Here is a 17481-nt window from a genome sequence, read left to right as displayed (position 1 = left end):
TCTCCCCTTAAGGATGTTTAACCTATCATAAGTGAGCAACCCCGTTGAAAACAAAAATAAAATTGACCGAATAAATAATTCATGTTGCAAATTATTTTTCTTATCAAATTAGAAGTTACATGGCATACTTTTCCCTTCTCAAAAATAATAATTAAAGAAAAAGGTCATAAATACTGGAGGACTTGTGACTACGGTGGTAACAGTCGAATTTTGATCGGGCAACATTGCACGCTTCGACTAGTGATGGGGTTGTAACAGTGAGATGGATGTTTGTGTGGGTTATACGTGTCCATATGCTTCCAGCACTGAATTGTCGTCACCGACTTTACCGACCTCAATCAGCTGTTGTGTGGTGTTGTCGCGTTGCTCGACTCGTCATGGCGGTCAAATTTTTTTTAGAAGAATTCGAAAATCAATTGAAGATATCGCGCTTATATGGCCCTACTTTTGTTCCCTACTTTTTCTCGCCGGCGATAGATTCTCCTTAGTCTAAAGTAAATGGCTTATGGTTTTTCAGAAAAGTTCACACGGTCACGTTTCTTCTATAAGCGTAATGTTACAAGGAGTGATTTTCAGAAATTAATTTCTCATTAGGATGCCCCGATGGAAGGATTGAGATTATTACTAACGCGTGGCTCGAATATGAACCTGACATGTGAAGCAATATCATAATTATGGTGAATAATGCGGGTTTTGGTTAAACATCCTTAACGTTAGATAAATGCATTTATTTTCAATAAATGTCTATTTAAAATTCGTCATAGGTGGACTCCTGTGAATTTCACCCCGAACCTGTCTCGCAAAGAAAAATTTCAAATGACGAAGATTAAAAAAAAAGTCTATCTCCCCTCCATCTCCACAAATTTTCTCTCCCCTCCCCCACCATTTACAATTCAAATACCCATATCGTTAATTGCCTCCTTTGCTTTACCAAGCACATCCCCTGAAAAAATCGATATACCCCGAGCACCGTGAAGTGCTGCCCCCTGTAATCGTCTCTCTCCCAACAAAGATATAAACCGGCTCGATTAATTTTTCTCTTTTCCTCAACCATGCTGTCTCCCCTTTTTATATATCTCACACGCCTACGCCAGTGTATCGCTCGCTGACAAGCCGGCTCCCATGCACAAACGTTCTCCCCCACAAATGCACCACTCATACACACGCAAACAGCTGTCAGACGCTTACCAGGAAAACGTCTCTGCGAGCGAAACTTGAAAAGAAAAAATATTATGGGAAAAAAACAGAAACACTAACCGTGAATTTCTCAAGGACGTCGGACGTAAATACAGACCGAATTCGATGATAAGAAGTTGATGAACAAAATGATATGCAAAAATCTCGTGTACGTGCACGTGTATTACAGTGGGAATCGGTACCATTGAGGCACGAGCGAGTTCTTGCTTTTATATGATGTTCAGTCGTGTTTTTGAGGCGCATAGCGCAACGCCAACTCATCTTTCTGCTCCCAAACGTGAAAAAAACGTTGTGACATGGTGTTTTTAAACATCTTCTCATCCTTCGGAAATTAAGTCTTAGTGAAAACAATTGTACAAGAAGTTGTCTGTCGGCTCTAAGGTGGGAGGGGGAAAGTTTTTATCAGTGTTTTTGTGTGAATGGAGAGCGTCTTTGTCAAGAGACGAAGAAAAAAGTGCGGGAGATTTGGATTTGAAAATTCTTTGAAGTTGACAGTGTGAGAGCGTAATTTATCCGTTTGATATGATTTTTCAGAGGATTTCACGATGCCGGATCGATTCACTGTGACTCCGGCGAGCAACACTCAGCGACCGTATGAGTGCGGAATATTGGTGGAGGATAATCAATCGCCAGGAGGTGATTATGGTGAGTGTTTAGTCTGCATGGCATTATTAAATGGACTTCATTCAGGGAAAGACGTATGAGAGAATTTGATACGATTTTTTCTCTTAGAAAATACCATCCCCATTTTCGATTCTTTTTAGTGAAAATTATGCAATTTTGAATTTCTCCTTTGAACATTGAATACAATCGAAATTATTCGAAAATTGGCGAAAAAAACAAATTTTTTGCCATAATTTCTTGACATTTTTTCGTCCGTGAAATTGCTCCGCCCCAATATTTCACGGATGTGAAATATTTCAAAGACGAAAAACTTGAGAAAATTTTATGCTCCACCTATAATTGGGACTCGTTATTTCTAGTCAAAAATAGTTTCTATAAATTGACGCGTCAATTTTTTTATGATGAAGCGTAAATCAGTTATTTTCGTTTGCAGAAATAACATCAGTCTTTTGTAATCATTTTTATTACACTGACCGGAGTAAATATTTATTTAACCTCAATAATTTCTGTCATTCTATCCTCCATTCATTCACGTAAGAGAAACCAAACAAAAACGTGAAAAGAGAAGAAGAAATGTTTCACGACAATTCTTTATGCCTGACGTAATATTTGCCAATTGTTTCACTCAGTGACAATCAATACGAGATAAAGTATCTTGATGGAAATCGTGAATGGTGGAGTTGCATTTTTCATGTATTAATTGCCTCGTTTGAATTAATTTTGATATGCGTAACGATGTAACGAGTCAACTAACAGGCTCCGATGCTTGAATGTGACAACATGAGAGGGTCAGCGGGAGGGGGCGTTACCGCGGTCCTCAGTTTTCAGTTGTAAAAATAGAACCACCAAACACCGCCGCTTGTGAAATTACGCGAGTTTTTCCCTCGGGAAATTTCTTTAGGTGCGAAGTTATTAGTTTTAGGGCCTTGGATAAATTCTCGCCGAGGTAATTAATTTTTTGTTGATGAGTTTTTAATTAATTATCAAAGTGCGAACTGGGGGATCGACATTTTTTCATAATACACTCTAAAAAAAGATTACTTCTGATAAGTAGGAAAACTACTTGTATTCAGTACCGAGGGGTTTCTGGAGAAAAGGTAATTTTTTTACTTGGTTCAAGTCGAACATCGACTGAATACAAGTTTTATGCTCCAAGTACAATTGGTACTGGTGACAAGTACCAACTGTACTCATCATCAGTACTAAAAGTACGTGTACTGAGTACCGAGCTGTACTTCTCAAAAGTAGAAAAAATACTCGAGACAAGTAGTAATAGCACTCAAATCCAGTACTAATGGATTTTCGCGGAATATTACAGTAAAATTTATCATACACTAGAGATCGCTGAAAAACGAAGAATTAATGCAAATAAAATTATTGTTTATTGTTCATTTGCCCCTCAAACGCTTGAAAATTGAAATGTAGTCCAATGTAATAAATTCTCGAGCTACAGAGATTTTTTTTTCAAAATTTTTCAAAAGATGTGTAGAATAACAATTACCAATTAATTTTTCCAAATTTAATTTCCAAATAGTCCTTTTTTTAATAACAAAAAATGTAATATTCATGCGAAATAGCCAGTAAAATGATCCTCAAAATAATTGTTATATTTTATATTGAAAAAAAAATTGAAGTATTAATCTTTTGAGCTATCTTGTATAAAAATTGCAATTTCGTTATGCGACAAAGAATAAAATTGCCTATTTAGAAGTCGAATTCAAAAAAATTATCTCGTAATTGTTATTCTACACATCTGTTTAAAAATTTTGAAGAAAAAATACGTCCGTAGGTCAAAAATTGAGTACACTGTGCTATTTTTCTTCATTTTCAAGGTCTTGGGGGCAAATCAACAAGAAATAATCGTTTTTTTCCCCACTTATACTTCGTCTTTCAACATATATAAATAATTGATCATCAATGTGTAATAAATCTTACTGCAATATCTCGCGATTTTGAAACTCATCGTAACCTCCCCTTGATGAAATTTGTTAATTGTCATCTGAGAATGATAATGATAATGAGAATGATAATTAATGATATGAAATTCCTCAACAAAATAACCAACCAAAAGTACTGGAATCAAGTCATAAAAGTACTCGCGAGAAGTAGAAAAATTACTTGCTCCAAGCATCAAAGGTACTTGTGAGAAGTAAGAAAAATACTGACAGGAAGTAATAAAAGTACTTCCTCCTAGTACTTTTCCTACTTGCTTAGCAAATATTGTACTTCACCCTAGGACATGAAAAGTACTTGGGACAAGTAGTTTCCCAACTTTTCACAAGAAAACTTCTCCCAAGTAGAATTCAGTACTAGTGAGTAGTAACTTTTTTTTAGAGTGTACTTTGATTAATTGATTTTCTTCGTGATGAAGCGATAAAAAAATAGAGGAATTTAGGGGAGAATTTAGAAGATTGGATATTCATTTCTTAATGATATTCAAGTATTGTTTATTTTCCGTGAAATGCCTTCCTCATTTAATACCGAATATCGGGGCTTTCATCAGAGCCCCATTTGACCCTAAGACATTGCACAATGATTTTATCATTTAAACTTTGCAGGTCTGAATTTGAATCTCGATATCAAATCGTTAGAGATTTTAAAAATCTGAAAAAAAAAATTAGAAAGCTTACTTGCAGAGGAAGATTGATGAAATAATTAGAAAATTGCAATTTTTTTAAATTACGAGCATTTTCGATAAATAATTTATAAACAATCAATTTTCTATCATAAAAATAATTGGTTCGGAATCGTAACAAATTTATTCATATTCTGAATTTTACCAGAAATCGATTTCATGCCAAAAAAATATGGTTTCCGAAAGTTTTAACAATTTCAATTATTTCCTTGTAAACAACGAATGTTTAAAAAAATCATAATTCTGTGCAAAACGTAATTTGAATGACACTAAATATTCATGGTTGTTTTCAAATGTTTCTCACGCAATTTAATTGAGAAATTCGATGATTGAAAATGTTTGAATCTATACTGTGGTCTTTACCAAGCTATGAAAGCTACTTGCATAACCTTAAACTAGGGGATTTCTACCTGATGCTGCGAAACATTTGACACTTTTTTTTCTATGTAATCAAGTTATTAATTTTAGGGCCTTTAATAAATTCTCATATTTTTCCTACATTGTGGGGGTCAAATTCCTCTTGATAATGTTGGCAGCTAAAGGTCAAATGGTTTTGCGGGTTAAATAACCCTCAAGGATGTTTGCAGTTGAGGATCAAACTGTCTCAAGTTATGAGTTGAATAAGGGACGTTCCATACTACTTCGATCAAATCGAAAGAATTTTGTTACCAGTTTTAAGAAACATTGAATATGTTATTGATTCATTCCATGCATGCCTTGGATGGTCACTAAAAAAAATTTTTTTTTTGAAGTTCATGAAATTTTTTGATCACTTTAATCTTTCCGATCCTTACAACCCATTTGACTTTTAACATGGAACATTCTTAAAGGTCGTTTGATCCTCAAGACCATTTGACCTTCAACTCCAAACATCTTTGAGGGTCAAATGGCCTTGAGAAGGTCTTGACGATCTTTAACCCTTTGAACAGCGTAATTCACGAAACGCATCGGTGTGAAAAGAGTAGGGAGCCCCTCAATGTATTAGAGCGCCATAAGAAAGGCCCGGTTGCGCACGCACGCTACCTCTAAATGGTGAAGAGTGAGGTACTGTGAGGATGTTCAATAGGTTACCCCCTCAAGCCCAGCATCCATACCACATATGAATCGACGCGTAAATGCATGTCTCTTCAAAGTTTACAACCTTGTGTCTGTTGAACTTTTCGAACTTTACAACCTTGAGTCTGTTGTGAAGACTAATCGCTTAACTGTGATTACTCCTACACGGAAAGAATATAAAATAATTTTTTCCTCTGGGAACATAGTAAGGTAACATTATACTTATGTGACCTAACATGAATTAATTATTTGACCGGTCTATTGTGTTTGTTTTTCAGAGTTATTACGGGGAAAAATTATAAATTAGGTCGCTCACAAGAATTCAAAAAATGTTTTCTTGTGAGGTGCGAATTCGTCACAGTCTGTGGGCTAGCTTACACAATTAAATTCCAACCTCTATGAGTCATCTATTTATTTTGTTAAGTGCTCATATAGAGGTACGGGATGGTTCCCTATATTCCTCCTCCCCATCTGGAGGTATAAATCAATTTTAGAATTAACTATAAAGGTATATTTTGGAACAAATCGTTGCCGCGTAGTAAAGTATTTTTCAAACCATACCAGCTCTTGGCGTAACCACACATTAAATTCCAGCACTATACTCTCTGAATTATGTTCAAGAAGAAATTTAATTGTAATTATGACCAAATTCTGATTCAGTGAGCATAGGAATTAACATATGCGCAAATCATTCATTGCAATATGAAAATTTCACAGCTAACAATGAATTGAAATAAGAAATATTGAATCTGACACGCAAAAAAAGGGTATAATGAAGGGGCCACCAATATCACGGCCGCAATTGCGTTATAAATGTGAAAAGGTTGCCTGAAATAATAATGCAAATCCGAAACTATTGACATTAGGAATATGAAAATTTTACGGTAGGTCCTATTCCCGATGTAAGCACTCATTAACAGAACATTCTTAGAAATTAATTAATTCATTAATGGATATGTATTTCAACTTCTTTACAAAATTCATTTCTGAAAAGGTCAATAGGGGATGATTTATAGAAACTTCAAGGAAGTTTGCAAGTTTCCGAGTTATCCAAAAAATTCAAAACAATTATGAGGTTTTCTAAAACAATTTGAGAAAATTCTCAAATATTCTAGAATTTTTCCCATTGGGAAACCAAGTGAAAAGAAACGGTAATTTCCTGAACAAAACTGATGTGAAGGAGTCACGTGACTCTGACTAATGCACTCTGATTGAAATGAGAAAGGAGAAACAATTTGAGAAATACCTCGGATTTTTAGAACAATTGCACAAAAATTCTCAAAAAAAAGTACTACTCAGGCAGACTTTCGCAATAGAGGGTTAAACAGTTGATTAACCAAGACGCATTGTTACTATTAATCTTCACGTATGAAAAAATTCAATAGAAAACCCTAGCGAATTCTCTAGACAATTCTATTGGATTTCTATTGAACTTTCTATTAGTTTCTGGCCGTTTCTATTAAAATGTTCAATATAAAATATTCTGTAGATAAACTCAATAGAAATTTTTCTTTTCTTTTCATCAAGAAAATCAAACAAAAAAAACTTGAAAAATATGAGCCGAGGAAATTCCAGAGAAAATATCTCAATAGAATAAGTTGTATACAAAAATAGAATTCTATTGATTTTTTCTATAGAATATGTTCTATTAAACATTTAGATAGAAACGGCCAAAAACTGATGAACAGTGCAGTAGAAATACAATAGAATTCTCTAGCGAATTCGCTAGGATTTTCTATTAAATTTTTTCGTGCGTGTTAACACTCAGCATGATGGAACAATGATGAGTCACTAATTTTTAAAAGGAACAATAAAAAAAGGCATAATAAAAGAGCATCAACATCGCGGCCGATTTGGGCCGCGGCGGCGCTATAGTAGAATTATAAAATCTGTCACCCGGACCATTATGTGGTCGACGGAGGGAGGAGCTTCTAAGAATTGAAAACAATCGACGCTCTCCTCATCCGCTGGAGTTTTTACTAGCTAGCATAGTAATTTCTGCTATTTCCTCGAGTAAAATGTAGGAGGCACGAGAGTATAAATTGAAGTTTTGAATCGTAAGAAAAAATTATAATTTAACATAGTAAAAATCCATACCATTTGAGTAATTTCTGGTCATTAAATAGTAAAAATTGGTAACAAAAATAGAGCGTTTTGAACACATTGGGAAATTATTTTTTCCTCTGTGTATTTTATAATGTTTTGATATGATGGTTTAATATGATCTGATTTGTTGATAAACACATCCATGGAAATTTCACAGGATTTGGTCGTTGTTATTATGAAATGATTCGGAAAATTTCCAATAAAGAATTTGATTTAAATGTGTCATTTCTCTCGATGCTAATTTTTTAGATAATTTTTTTCATTTTTTATTTCAGGAAATCTTTAAAAGATGATGATTATGCTTCTAAAGATTATTCATTTGAGGTGTTCTTATTGCTGCAGTAAACGGAAAAGAGAAATGTAAATTGATTTTCTTTTCCAGTCAACTGCAATAATCTCCAATGTTAAAAGTCAAAACGGTGAAATTGAAATGACAAAGAAAATTAGCATTTTGAAATGCAATTTGTCGTCTTTTATCGCGTAATTTCGATCTTGTCGTTGTAACGACAACTTTACTTGCTTTCCTCACCAGTCAGTGAGAATCTCATTAAAAACATGACGGGGCTCGATACGACTGGGGTACAATACTCTCGTTGCATAATTCATTGTTCAATTCAATGTAGCTTTCATTGTCGTTTTAAATGGAGATAACGAACGAAATAGAAACATTGAACCCTTTCTCATTCCGACATGTCGACGATGTTGTTTAGGGTACACCCAGAGGAATGACGCATTTTTATAACACAAAACTGTTTATTTAAAATTTAATTTTAATAATATTTCTGTTATAAATGCATAAACTCAGATATTTATTCAAATAAAAATCTTATAATATGAAGAAATTAATAACTGAATTCCAAATAAATCCTCTGTTAGTACTGATTGAATTATTCACTCGATTCAAATAAAGTATATTTGATTCAAATTGATTATTTCTTTGTGTGACTTGGAGACATGATACATTTGAATGGAATAAAATACTTTATTGGAATTTTTGCTTCCGAATGAAAGCATTGTAATCGTTCAAATTTAATTTTCGAATTTTTGTGTTATATCAACTTATTATGATCCAAAATGTCCGTATGTATCGTGACAAACTTTTTTTCCAAATGTAGATGTTATTGAGCCCTATTCATCGAAATTAATTAAAATTTAATCCATATATTATATTTTGAAATTTTTTAATAAAAAAGAAATCAGTTATCCCACCATAAATAAATAAATATTCTGAATGCAGTGAGTGATGTCTTTAAAAAATTCTTTGGATGTCTCTTCTGCCGAGTTCGAAGATGAGGGCGATAACTATAATCGTTGTCTTGATTTTTAGAATAATATCTTTGGATGTCATGCTCTTAATTCATTCAATAATAGCTGAAAATATTAGTTTCAAACCCAGTCTGTGGAAGTTGAAATATCGTCACGATATTTATATTCATTGGTTTGATTTTTATGAGAATTTTCCGGGACGGGATTTTAGCCAATCACAGCGCAGTATTCGAGGTCACGATACTCTTTTGTTATCAAATTTTTTCGGAAATTGCACACTAGCTTCTGGAAATTGCATCTGATAATTGCATAGTAGCTATTCATTTATTTCTAACCAATTGGATGTTTTGCTGGAAGAAGCCCTCGAATACTGCGCTCCGATTAACCAAAATCCAGTCCCGAAAAATTCTCCGCCGAATACCCCTCGACCTTTCAAAATTAATCGCAATATTTCCCTCACGCTTCCCTGCAAACAAACAAAACTTAACACTTTTGTTTGTTTCCAACGAAGCCATCGGGAAATATTCCGATAATTTTGAAGGTCTCGGGGTATTATAACTGATTATTTTTGGTAATCGGATCTGGCCTTCCCTGGGCCAATCAGAGGGCAGTATTCAACAACATGAAGTATTTCCCAATTAAAATTACAGCGGTCATTTCCCCCTAGCTTTTGATAATTTCCCTCTAGCTCTGCAATTGTTTCTCTAACCAAATAACTGTCAAATATTATCCTGTGGTGTGAAAGAAAGTTATCAAGAAAGTCAAAATGAGTCGGTTTGGGAAGGGTCCGATTACTAAAAATAATCCGTCAAATACCCCTCGACCTCCAAAATTAATCGAACATTTCCCTCATGTTTTCCTGCGTGTCAACGATCGGGATAAGTTTTGCACAAAAACTTATATCCCGATCGTTAATTGTTGAGCGCTGCGCGCTCGGGATCTTAATCTGCAAAACTTCTCCCTCTCGTTGCTACGCAACAAAACAATCGGGAAATATCCGATAATTTTGGAGGTCTCGTGGTATTACTACTGATAATTTTCATAAATTTAGAATTTTTCACAAATTGCGCTGAAAATGAACTTTCTGATGGTTTCTTCGAATATGATGTTTCGAATTCATTCCCCAATATAGATAGCATCATTCTTCCATTCGACTTATAAAAGAATTTCGAAAATTATTCTCATAGCATTTCAAAGTTTGTTAATTTTCTATATTTGGAATATTTTCCTCCACGGATTATTTGAATGAAAGGTTAAAATTAATTTAATTATATTAAAACGATCGTGTCTAACTTCATTTTCATCGAATAAATGGATGCTGTAAATATATCTTATTTCATATTTCAAATTTCTTTAAATACTGAACTAAATTAAAAATATAACACAATTGATTACAGAAGAAATTTCGTTGGACTTCATAAAATGATATGGACCGATAAATTATATACCATAGAAACAGACGATGTGTCGAATGATCATGCGGAAGCATATTGCTAATTTATTAGAAAAAAACTATAGTATATTAATGTAAAACCAATTTCTTACTTGTTTCGATTGATTTCAATAATATGTCTGTTGTAAATTAACAAACTTAGATGTTTATTTCAATGAAAACATTTTAATTATATGAACAAACAATTCATTAATTCCAAACACATCCTCTATTAGGACTAAATGAACCATTCATTCGACTTAAATGAAGTTCATTTAATTTAAATTAAATATTTCTTTAGGTAACTCAGAGAAATGATGCACTTTAATGAAATAAAACTCTTTATTTTCTAAATTTTTCTGTTGATTTTAACACCATTTCTGTCGTAAATAGAGAAATTCAGATATTTATTTCAATGAAAATGTTCTAATTATATGGAGTCGATTCATTTATTCTAAATGAATTGACTATTAGCGCCAAATAAATTAGTTATTTAGTACAAATACAGAATAATTACATATTAACAAAGTAATTTTCCTCGGCGTCGAAGTAATTATTCAATTTCTGACAAAATTTTTATATGAATCAAGGAATCATTTATTTACATCAGAAAAATTATTCGATGCGAATAAACACGCATGAAAATATTTAATAGAAAAACCTAGCGAATTCACTAGTCAATTCTATTCCATTTGTATTGAACTTTCTATCAGTTTTTGGCCGATTCTATTGAAATATTGAATAGAAAATTCAATAGAAATGCTAACAGAATTATCTAGTAAATTCACCAGGTTTTTCTATTAAATTTTTTCATACATGAAACACAAATAAATATCAAGTTGAAGGTTGAGGGAGAGCTTTATCACGAGCTATTCGAATAAATCCATTTATTCGATTCAAATAACGATCACTCAATTCAAATAAACCGTTTTTCTACGTGTATGACGGAAACCCGTTATTGAAACACCTTCCGAAATATTCTTGCTATTCTCGGTGGATCATCTGGAGGTGAGTTTTATTTCTATTCCGACGCTGGCGGGAAACACGAATTTTAGGATTTTTTTATTTTTTGTTGATGGAGTTCAAGGCTGAAAGACGACTCTCAACTCAAGGATATGAAAACCATTTTTTAGGCTTTTATAAATCATGTGGAGATTATATCATTGCTTGATATCATCTGAAAAGGGAGATTACTATCTTTTCTTGAATAGTTGAAAACAATTTTGACTTCAGTGAAATGGTTTTTCCATTTTTCATAAGTATCCAAAAAATAATTTAGATTTTTGAGGAAAATTTCTGTGAGCAATATTTTTTTTTTCAATTAATTATCTTCAGTAGAGAGTGAAAGTTGATTTAAAAAAATATTTCTTTCCTTGTTCGATTGAAAAATGAATTCTCTAAAAAAAATAGAAAAAATTTATCGGAAATTTGACGAAATATTTTCCACTTATTCCAAGAAAGACATTTTTTGTCGCTAATGAGGGATAATGAATTGTTTCTCCTATTGAAAATGCGCAGGTTTTCCCTAATTACGCTCAGCTGTTTCCGTTAAAAAATGTTGCTATTGATGTTCACTTCAGGATTCGACAGAAAAAATGATGATTTCACCTCTTGATAATTCTTGGAAAATTAAATCCTTAAAGATAAATGAATGGGAGAGCGGTAGAACCTGAGGGGCGGCTTCCCCTGAGAGGTGACTGCCCAACCAATACATAGAATGAGCACCCCTAGATTGTCAGACAGGGGTGAAGTTCGACGCCACACGCTCTCGCTACATCAGTTGTGGCTATAAAACCTGACATTGGAGAGGTCGATAATCATGGCGTATCCTTTCTACCTCCCCCCCCCTTCCCTTTTGTAGCCGACAACAGTGTCTAGTTCTGGACTAACACGCGATTGCCTTCGGTGGTTCGCGAATGCGGGGTCGCGAGTTGGTGCCCTCTGGCGGGGGGAGAGACAGGTTTTTCAAGAAAAAACCTGTCTTACCTACTATTGTCTATTTACCTTGCGTGGAAAATGAGGTTTATTTTTATTTTAATATTTATTTTTAATGAATGGTGATTATCCGCGATTACATTAGAATATCTTTCCATTAAATTCCTTTTGTTTGATGTAGGTATCGAAATGAAATCAATAAATTTGAATTTTTATTGTCAATGTGACCGATCGTTTTTCGATGATATCTGAAAAATCAATTGTTTAAATGAATCCAATTGTGATGTGAAATATTCTTCCTAATCTTCCTAATCCTACCTATCTTGATTGAGTTCGATCAGAAGATTAATTGCATCTGTTGTTGAAAAAATTTATTTGGAAAACAATGTTCGGGAAAAGTCAGAAATTTTAACGTTGGGGCAATGTTGGCTGTCAACGTTGAGACAATGTTGGATGCCAACAGTTTAAAATATATCGTCATAGAAATTCCATTCGGAAACTAATTGCTACCGTATTAACAACAATATATTGCCTATGTTGTGACGAAAACAATTTCCCACTTGTTTCCTATCTAATTTGAATCAATGATTGACCGCTACATGATTCAATTAATGCGGTATTTTTGGGTTCATACATATGTAAAATCAGTTTAACACCGCTGTTTTCTTATTGAAGTGCTACACTGTTAGAAAAAAATTAAATTTCATGGACAGTTGACTACCAATTTCCAGGACAGTAACATTGAATGTGATGGAAGGGAAAAAAAATCATGAAATTTCAGGTTTCACTGAAAATTCAGTAAAATTCCAGTATTTTAAACGGCATAACGACGACAATTCCCTAATTTATTTGAATTTCTAATTTAATATTATTCAGTGTCAGATTACATTGAATTTTTAGTGAAATCTAAAATTTCATGATTTTTCCCCCTAAATCGCATTCAGTGCCACTGTCTTGAAAATTCAAGAATATATTTACCAAAATCCTCTGGTTTTCTATTCATTTTCAGGGAAAAAATGGAACGGGAATTTATAATTCTGCTTGATTTTGCCATGAAATTCTGAATTTTCAATGACAATATTTCCTGAAATTTCAGTGGAACTTCAACACGATGAAGATTGCCGGAATTTGATGCGGAAAATTCAGACAAAATTTTTTAACAGTGTATGCTCGTGTAGATCTCAGGTTAAATACCGTTGTTGATCTTAGGTTTTTGCACCATTTAATTTTTTTCATCTAGAATTGCAGAATAAGATTGTGAATTATCGGAAGCGGATGAGTAGTTTAGACGAAATTCACCCTTTTGGAAAAAATCATTTTGCTCAATATCTTCCCGAACTACTGATCAGATTTCGATTTTTCGGCTTCTAACATGCTTATCTTGCTTTATATGTGACATTATCCCTTTATTTAAAATGATTGAAAATCTCACCCGAAAGTTTTTTATCACATCTCAGCGAGCGGTACTACATTGCGCCTTCCATTGAAGACAGAATTATAGAGTCGTCGAAAAAGACTCGGACTGGCGGATTACCTCTCCATGAATTCATTCAATGATCGAAGAAATTATTGAGCAGTCCAGACGAGTTATCCGTATACAATGGTACGGGTATTTACATTGGCGCACGTTAAGGTTGCACGCCAACCATAATTGCATGTTGCATAGAAATGCAACATGCAATTATTGCATAAAGCGCAATAACTGCACATTCGATGAGAAACTCGGTTTCTTGTGGGTACCCGCATTTTTCTGAAAGAGTACACTCATTCCACATTGTTTGTTGAGTTTTTGTTGCTCATTTTTTTGTTGCCAATTCTATAATTGAGGAAGTATTCGTCATTTTTAGATCCTTGATTTTTTTTGTCATTCTTCTGATGGAAGAAAACCTGGAAGATCACCAATTATGAAGAAAATATTCATGCCATCGAAATATTAATACGAATTTCGACTCTGAAGCTCTAATTGCTGTATTAATGGCATTTGTTTGTGGGAAATATTCAGAAGAATTGGGCAACTTTTCAGCAGCGAAATATTTCTTGCACGGAAATTTATGGAACCAATGTTCATTGAATGAGCTATGGGCTTGCTACAATAATAGTTATAAGCAAATTTTTCGATAGTCTTGATCACAAATATGAAAAATTAATAGGATGGAAGAACATTATTGCACATAATGTCTCAATCCTTCATAGCATCATTCAGTAGAAATCCTCGTGGAACAATTATATAGAAAATTGTTCATTGGTACCCACGCCTATATGAAATAACTATCTCGCTTTATACAGTAGCCACTGAGATTTAAAAATTAATTCTATAATCCTATTTTATTCCAGGAGTGCGCTTCATACCGTGAAGACGTCAGTTCTCGGACGGTATTCAGATCTCGGACGCAGAGCACTCTTACAATTGAATTTCAAATGAATTACATATCCATAGTGCTTGACGGCCATTTTACTGTTATTTCCTCCAAAAGTAGAATAAATTCTCCCCAAATTGCAATATTTATTAATATTTCACTAAGTGTACAGAATTATTACACTTATATTTATTCAAGGGTTCACAGAGTAGGGGGGTCTGTGGAGTGTTATGTAGTGTGCGGACGGTGAAATCCCTCTGTGCTTCTTAAGCATCTAACAACAAAATGTAAGTGAAAAATTGTTTATAATTGGTTTTTATGAGTTGAAGGTTAATTTTCCAATAAAAATAGATGTGGACAATTTAAAAAAATGAATAAATTATTGGAGAAATTGAGGGTCCGAGATCTGAATCCACCAAAGGCAAGGTGGGTTCAGTTCTCGGACGTGTTTATCCATGTATCCTCAATCGCACGCATGAAGAAATTTGACAGAAAAACTTAGCACTTTCTCCGAGAAATTCTATTGCATTTCTAATGGAATTCTATGAGAATTCTCTTGGAATTCCATTAGAATTCTATTGGAAAATTCTATTCGTTTTTTGGACCATTTATATAGAATTTTATCTAATTTTACCGTTTCATTTGTCCAAGAGATATTCGGTTTGAAAAAAGTAAATAGATTTTGAGATGTTTAATGAAATTCATAGGTGTAAATATTAGAATTTTTTTCCGCTAAATTTTTATTTTTGTTGCTAAAATTGCTGAAAAAAAAAATCTCAGAGAAAGCGCTAAATTTTTTCATTAAATTTATTCATGCAGGCGTTCATCCCTGTTATTGCTCTTATTCTCATGGAGACATTCTTCTCACATTTTTGAAAAAAAATAATGATTCCCAAGAATAATAACAAAAACAAATCATCCATTCTTTGACTCTTTCAGGCCTGCGACGCTTTCACGACCTACNGTGCGCTTCATACCGTGAAGACGTCAGTTCTCGGACGGTATTCAGATCTCGGACGCAGAGCACTCTTACAATTGAATTTCAAATGAATTACATATCCATAGTGCTTGACGGCCATTTTACTGTTATTTCCTCCAAAAGTAGAATAAATTCTCCCCAAATTGCAATATTTATTAATATTTCACTAAGTGTACAGAATTATTACACTTATATTTATTCAAGGGTTCACAGAGTAGGGGGGTCTGTGGAGTGTTATGTAGTGTGCGGACGGTGAAATCCCTCTGTGCTTCTTAAGCATCTAACAACAAAATGTAAGTGAAAAATTGTTTATAATTGGTTTTTATGAGTTGAAGGTTAATTTTCCAATAAAAATAGATGTGGACAATTTAAAAAAATGAATAAATTATTGGAGAAATTGAGGGTCCGAGATCTGAATCCACCAAAGGCAAGGTGGGTTCAGTTCTCGGACGTGTTTATCCATGTATCCTCAATCGCACGCATGAAGAAATTTGACAGAAAAACTTAGCACTTTCTCCGAGAAATTCTATTGCATTTCTAATGGAATTCTATGAGAATTCTCTTGGAATTCCATTAGAATTCTATTGGAAAATTCTATTCGTTTTTTGGACCATTTATATAGAATTTTATCTAATTTTACCGTTTCATTTGTCCAAGAGATATTCGGTTTGAAAAAAGTAAATAGATTTTGAGATGTTTAATGAAATTCATAGGTGTAAATATTAGAATTTTTTTCCGCTAAATTTTTATTTTTGTTGCTAAAATTGCTGAAAAAAAAAATCTCAGAGAAAGCGCTAAATTTTTTCATTAAATTTATTCATGCAGGCGTTCATCCCTGTTATTGCTCTTATTCTCATGGAGACATTCTTCTCACATTTTTGAAAAAAAATAATGATTCCCAAGAATAATAACAAAAACAAATCATCCATTCTTTGACTCTTTCAGGCCTGCGACGCTTTCACGACCTACAAAATCAAAAGCGCCAGAGTATACTCCTGAGCAGTTAGAAAGTGCTCTGACGGCGATCAGAATAGGAAGATCTTTGGGATCAGTCAGCAAAGAATATCATATCCCTAATTCAACCTTATACGACAATGCAAATGGCAAGATAAAAGCTGGGATCAACAGACCTGGCCCTGAGTGTATTGTGGGAGAATTTTATGAGAAGAAACTGGTAGAATGGATTTTTTATATGGCTGATAGGGGGTTTGCCGTCACTAAGGATCAATTAATTTCGTTCACAAACTGATGAAATCTCTTGGCTCAATTACTCTTAATTCATAATAATAATGGTTATTCATGATTATCATTTAGTGTGTAATAAGTTTATGGCTATTGGAATGAGAATAGATCTGTCAAAAATATTTTTTACAATTGATTTCCTATATTTTTCTTTCTCCCAAACCCCTCTCATTCACTTCGTCCGAGAACTGAAGTGGGTCAATTTTTGGCATCCGAGAACTGAATCCGGGGAGCTGTGTTTTGTTTTAACAAATATTAATCGAATTCCGAAGCTTTTTAATAAAAATCAAACGTGTTCTTGTCCCAAAAACATCAAAAATGACTATGGAAACCGCAAACTTCATATTTGACGAAAAAAAAAATGAAGAATCGGTTATTGATGGTCGAGTTACCCTTAACCGTCCGAGAACTGACGCCCTTACGGTACCCAACGTTAACAACATTCATTCTGTTTCATTAAATTGTGTTAAAGTTGCAAGCGTTTTAATAGGGAGTCCGCCCGGCCCGATGAGGACGAAAGTCGATGCATAATGCGAGGTTCCATAGATTGATGATCCGTTATATGTCATTTTGAAGCGCTCACTGAGAGGTTCGGAATAATTTATGATTCATGTTATTTTCTCCCATCCGTTCGATACTAAGAAAATTTTCA

General features: G+C 33.7%; 1 protein-coding gene across 2 annotated transcripts in view; it reads left to right on the top strand.

The window, feature by feature from the left end:
• The first annotated feature begins 1441 nt into the window (after positions 1 to 1441).
• Positions 1442 to 17481, top strand: part of LOC107042837 (solute carrier family 12 member 4) — a 288759-nt gene continuing 272719 nt past the window's right edge. For both annotated transcript variants that reach the window (XM_015264037.1, XM_015264036.1), the window contains exons 1-2: positions 1442 to 1651; positions 1732 to 1842. In XM_015264037.1, coding sequence (XP_015119523.1) covers positions 1743 to 1842 — 100 coding nt within the window. In that variant the 5' untranslated portion in view covers positions 1442 to 1651; positions 1732 to 1742. The remainder of the gene's footprint in view (positions 1652 to 1731; positions 1843 to 17481) is intronic.

This window comes from Diachasma alloeum, unplaced genomic scaffold, assembly GCF_001412515.2.
Source record: "Diachasma alloeum isolate Michigan unplaced genomic scaffold, Dall2.0 Dall_scaffold_00528, whole genome shotgun sequence".
In the NCBI taxonomy this organism is placed as follows: domain Eukaryota; kingdom Metazoa; phylum Arthropoda; class Insecta; order Hymenoptera; family Braconidae; genus Diachasma; species Diachasma alloeum.
Note: the sequence above shows the minus strand (reverse complement) of the source record. Positions and strands in the feature narration are given on the sequence as shown.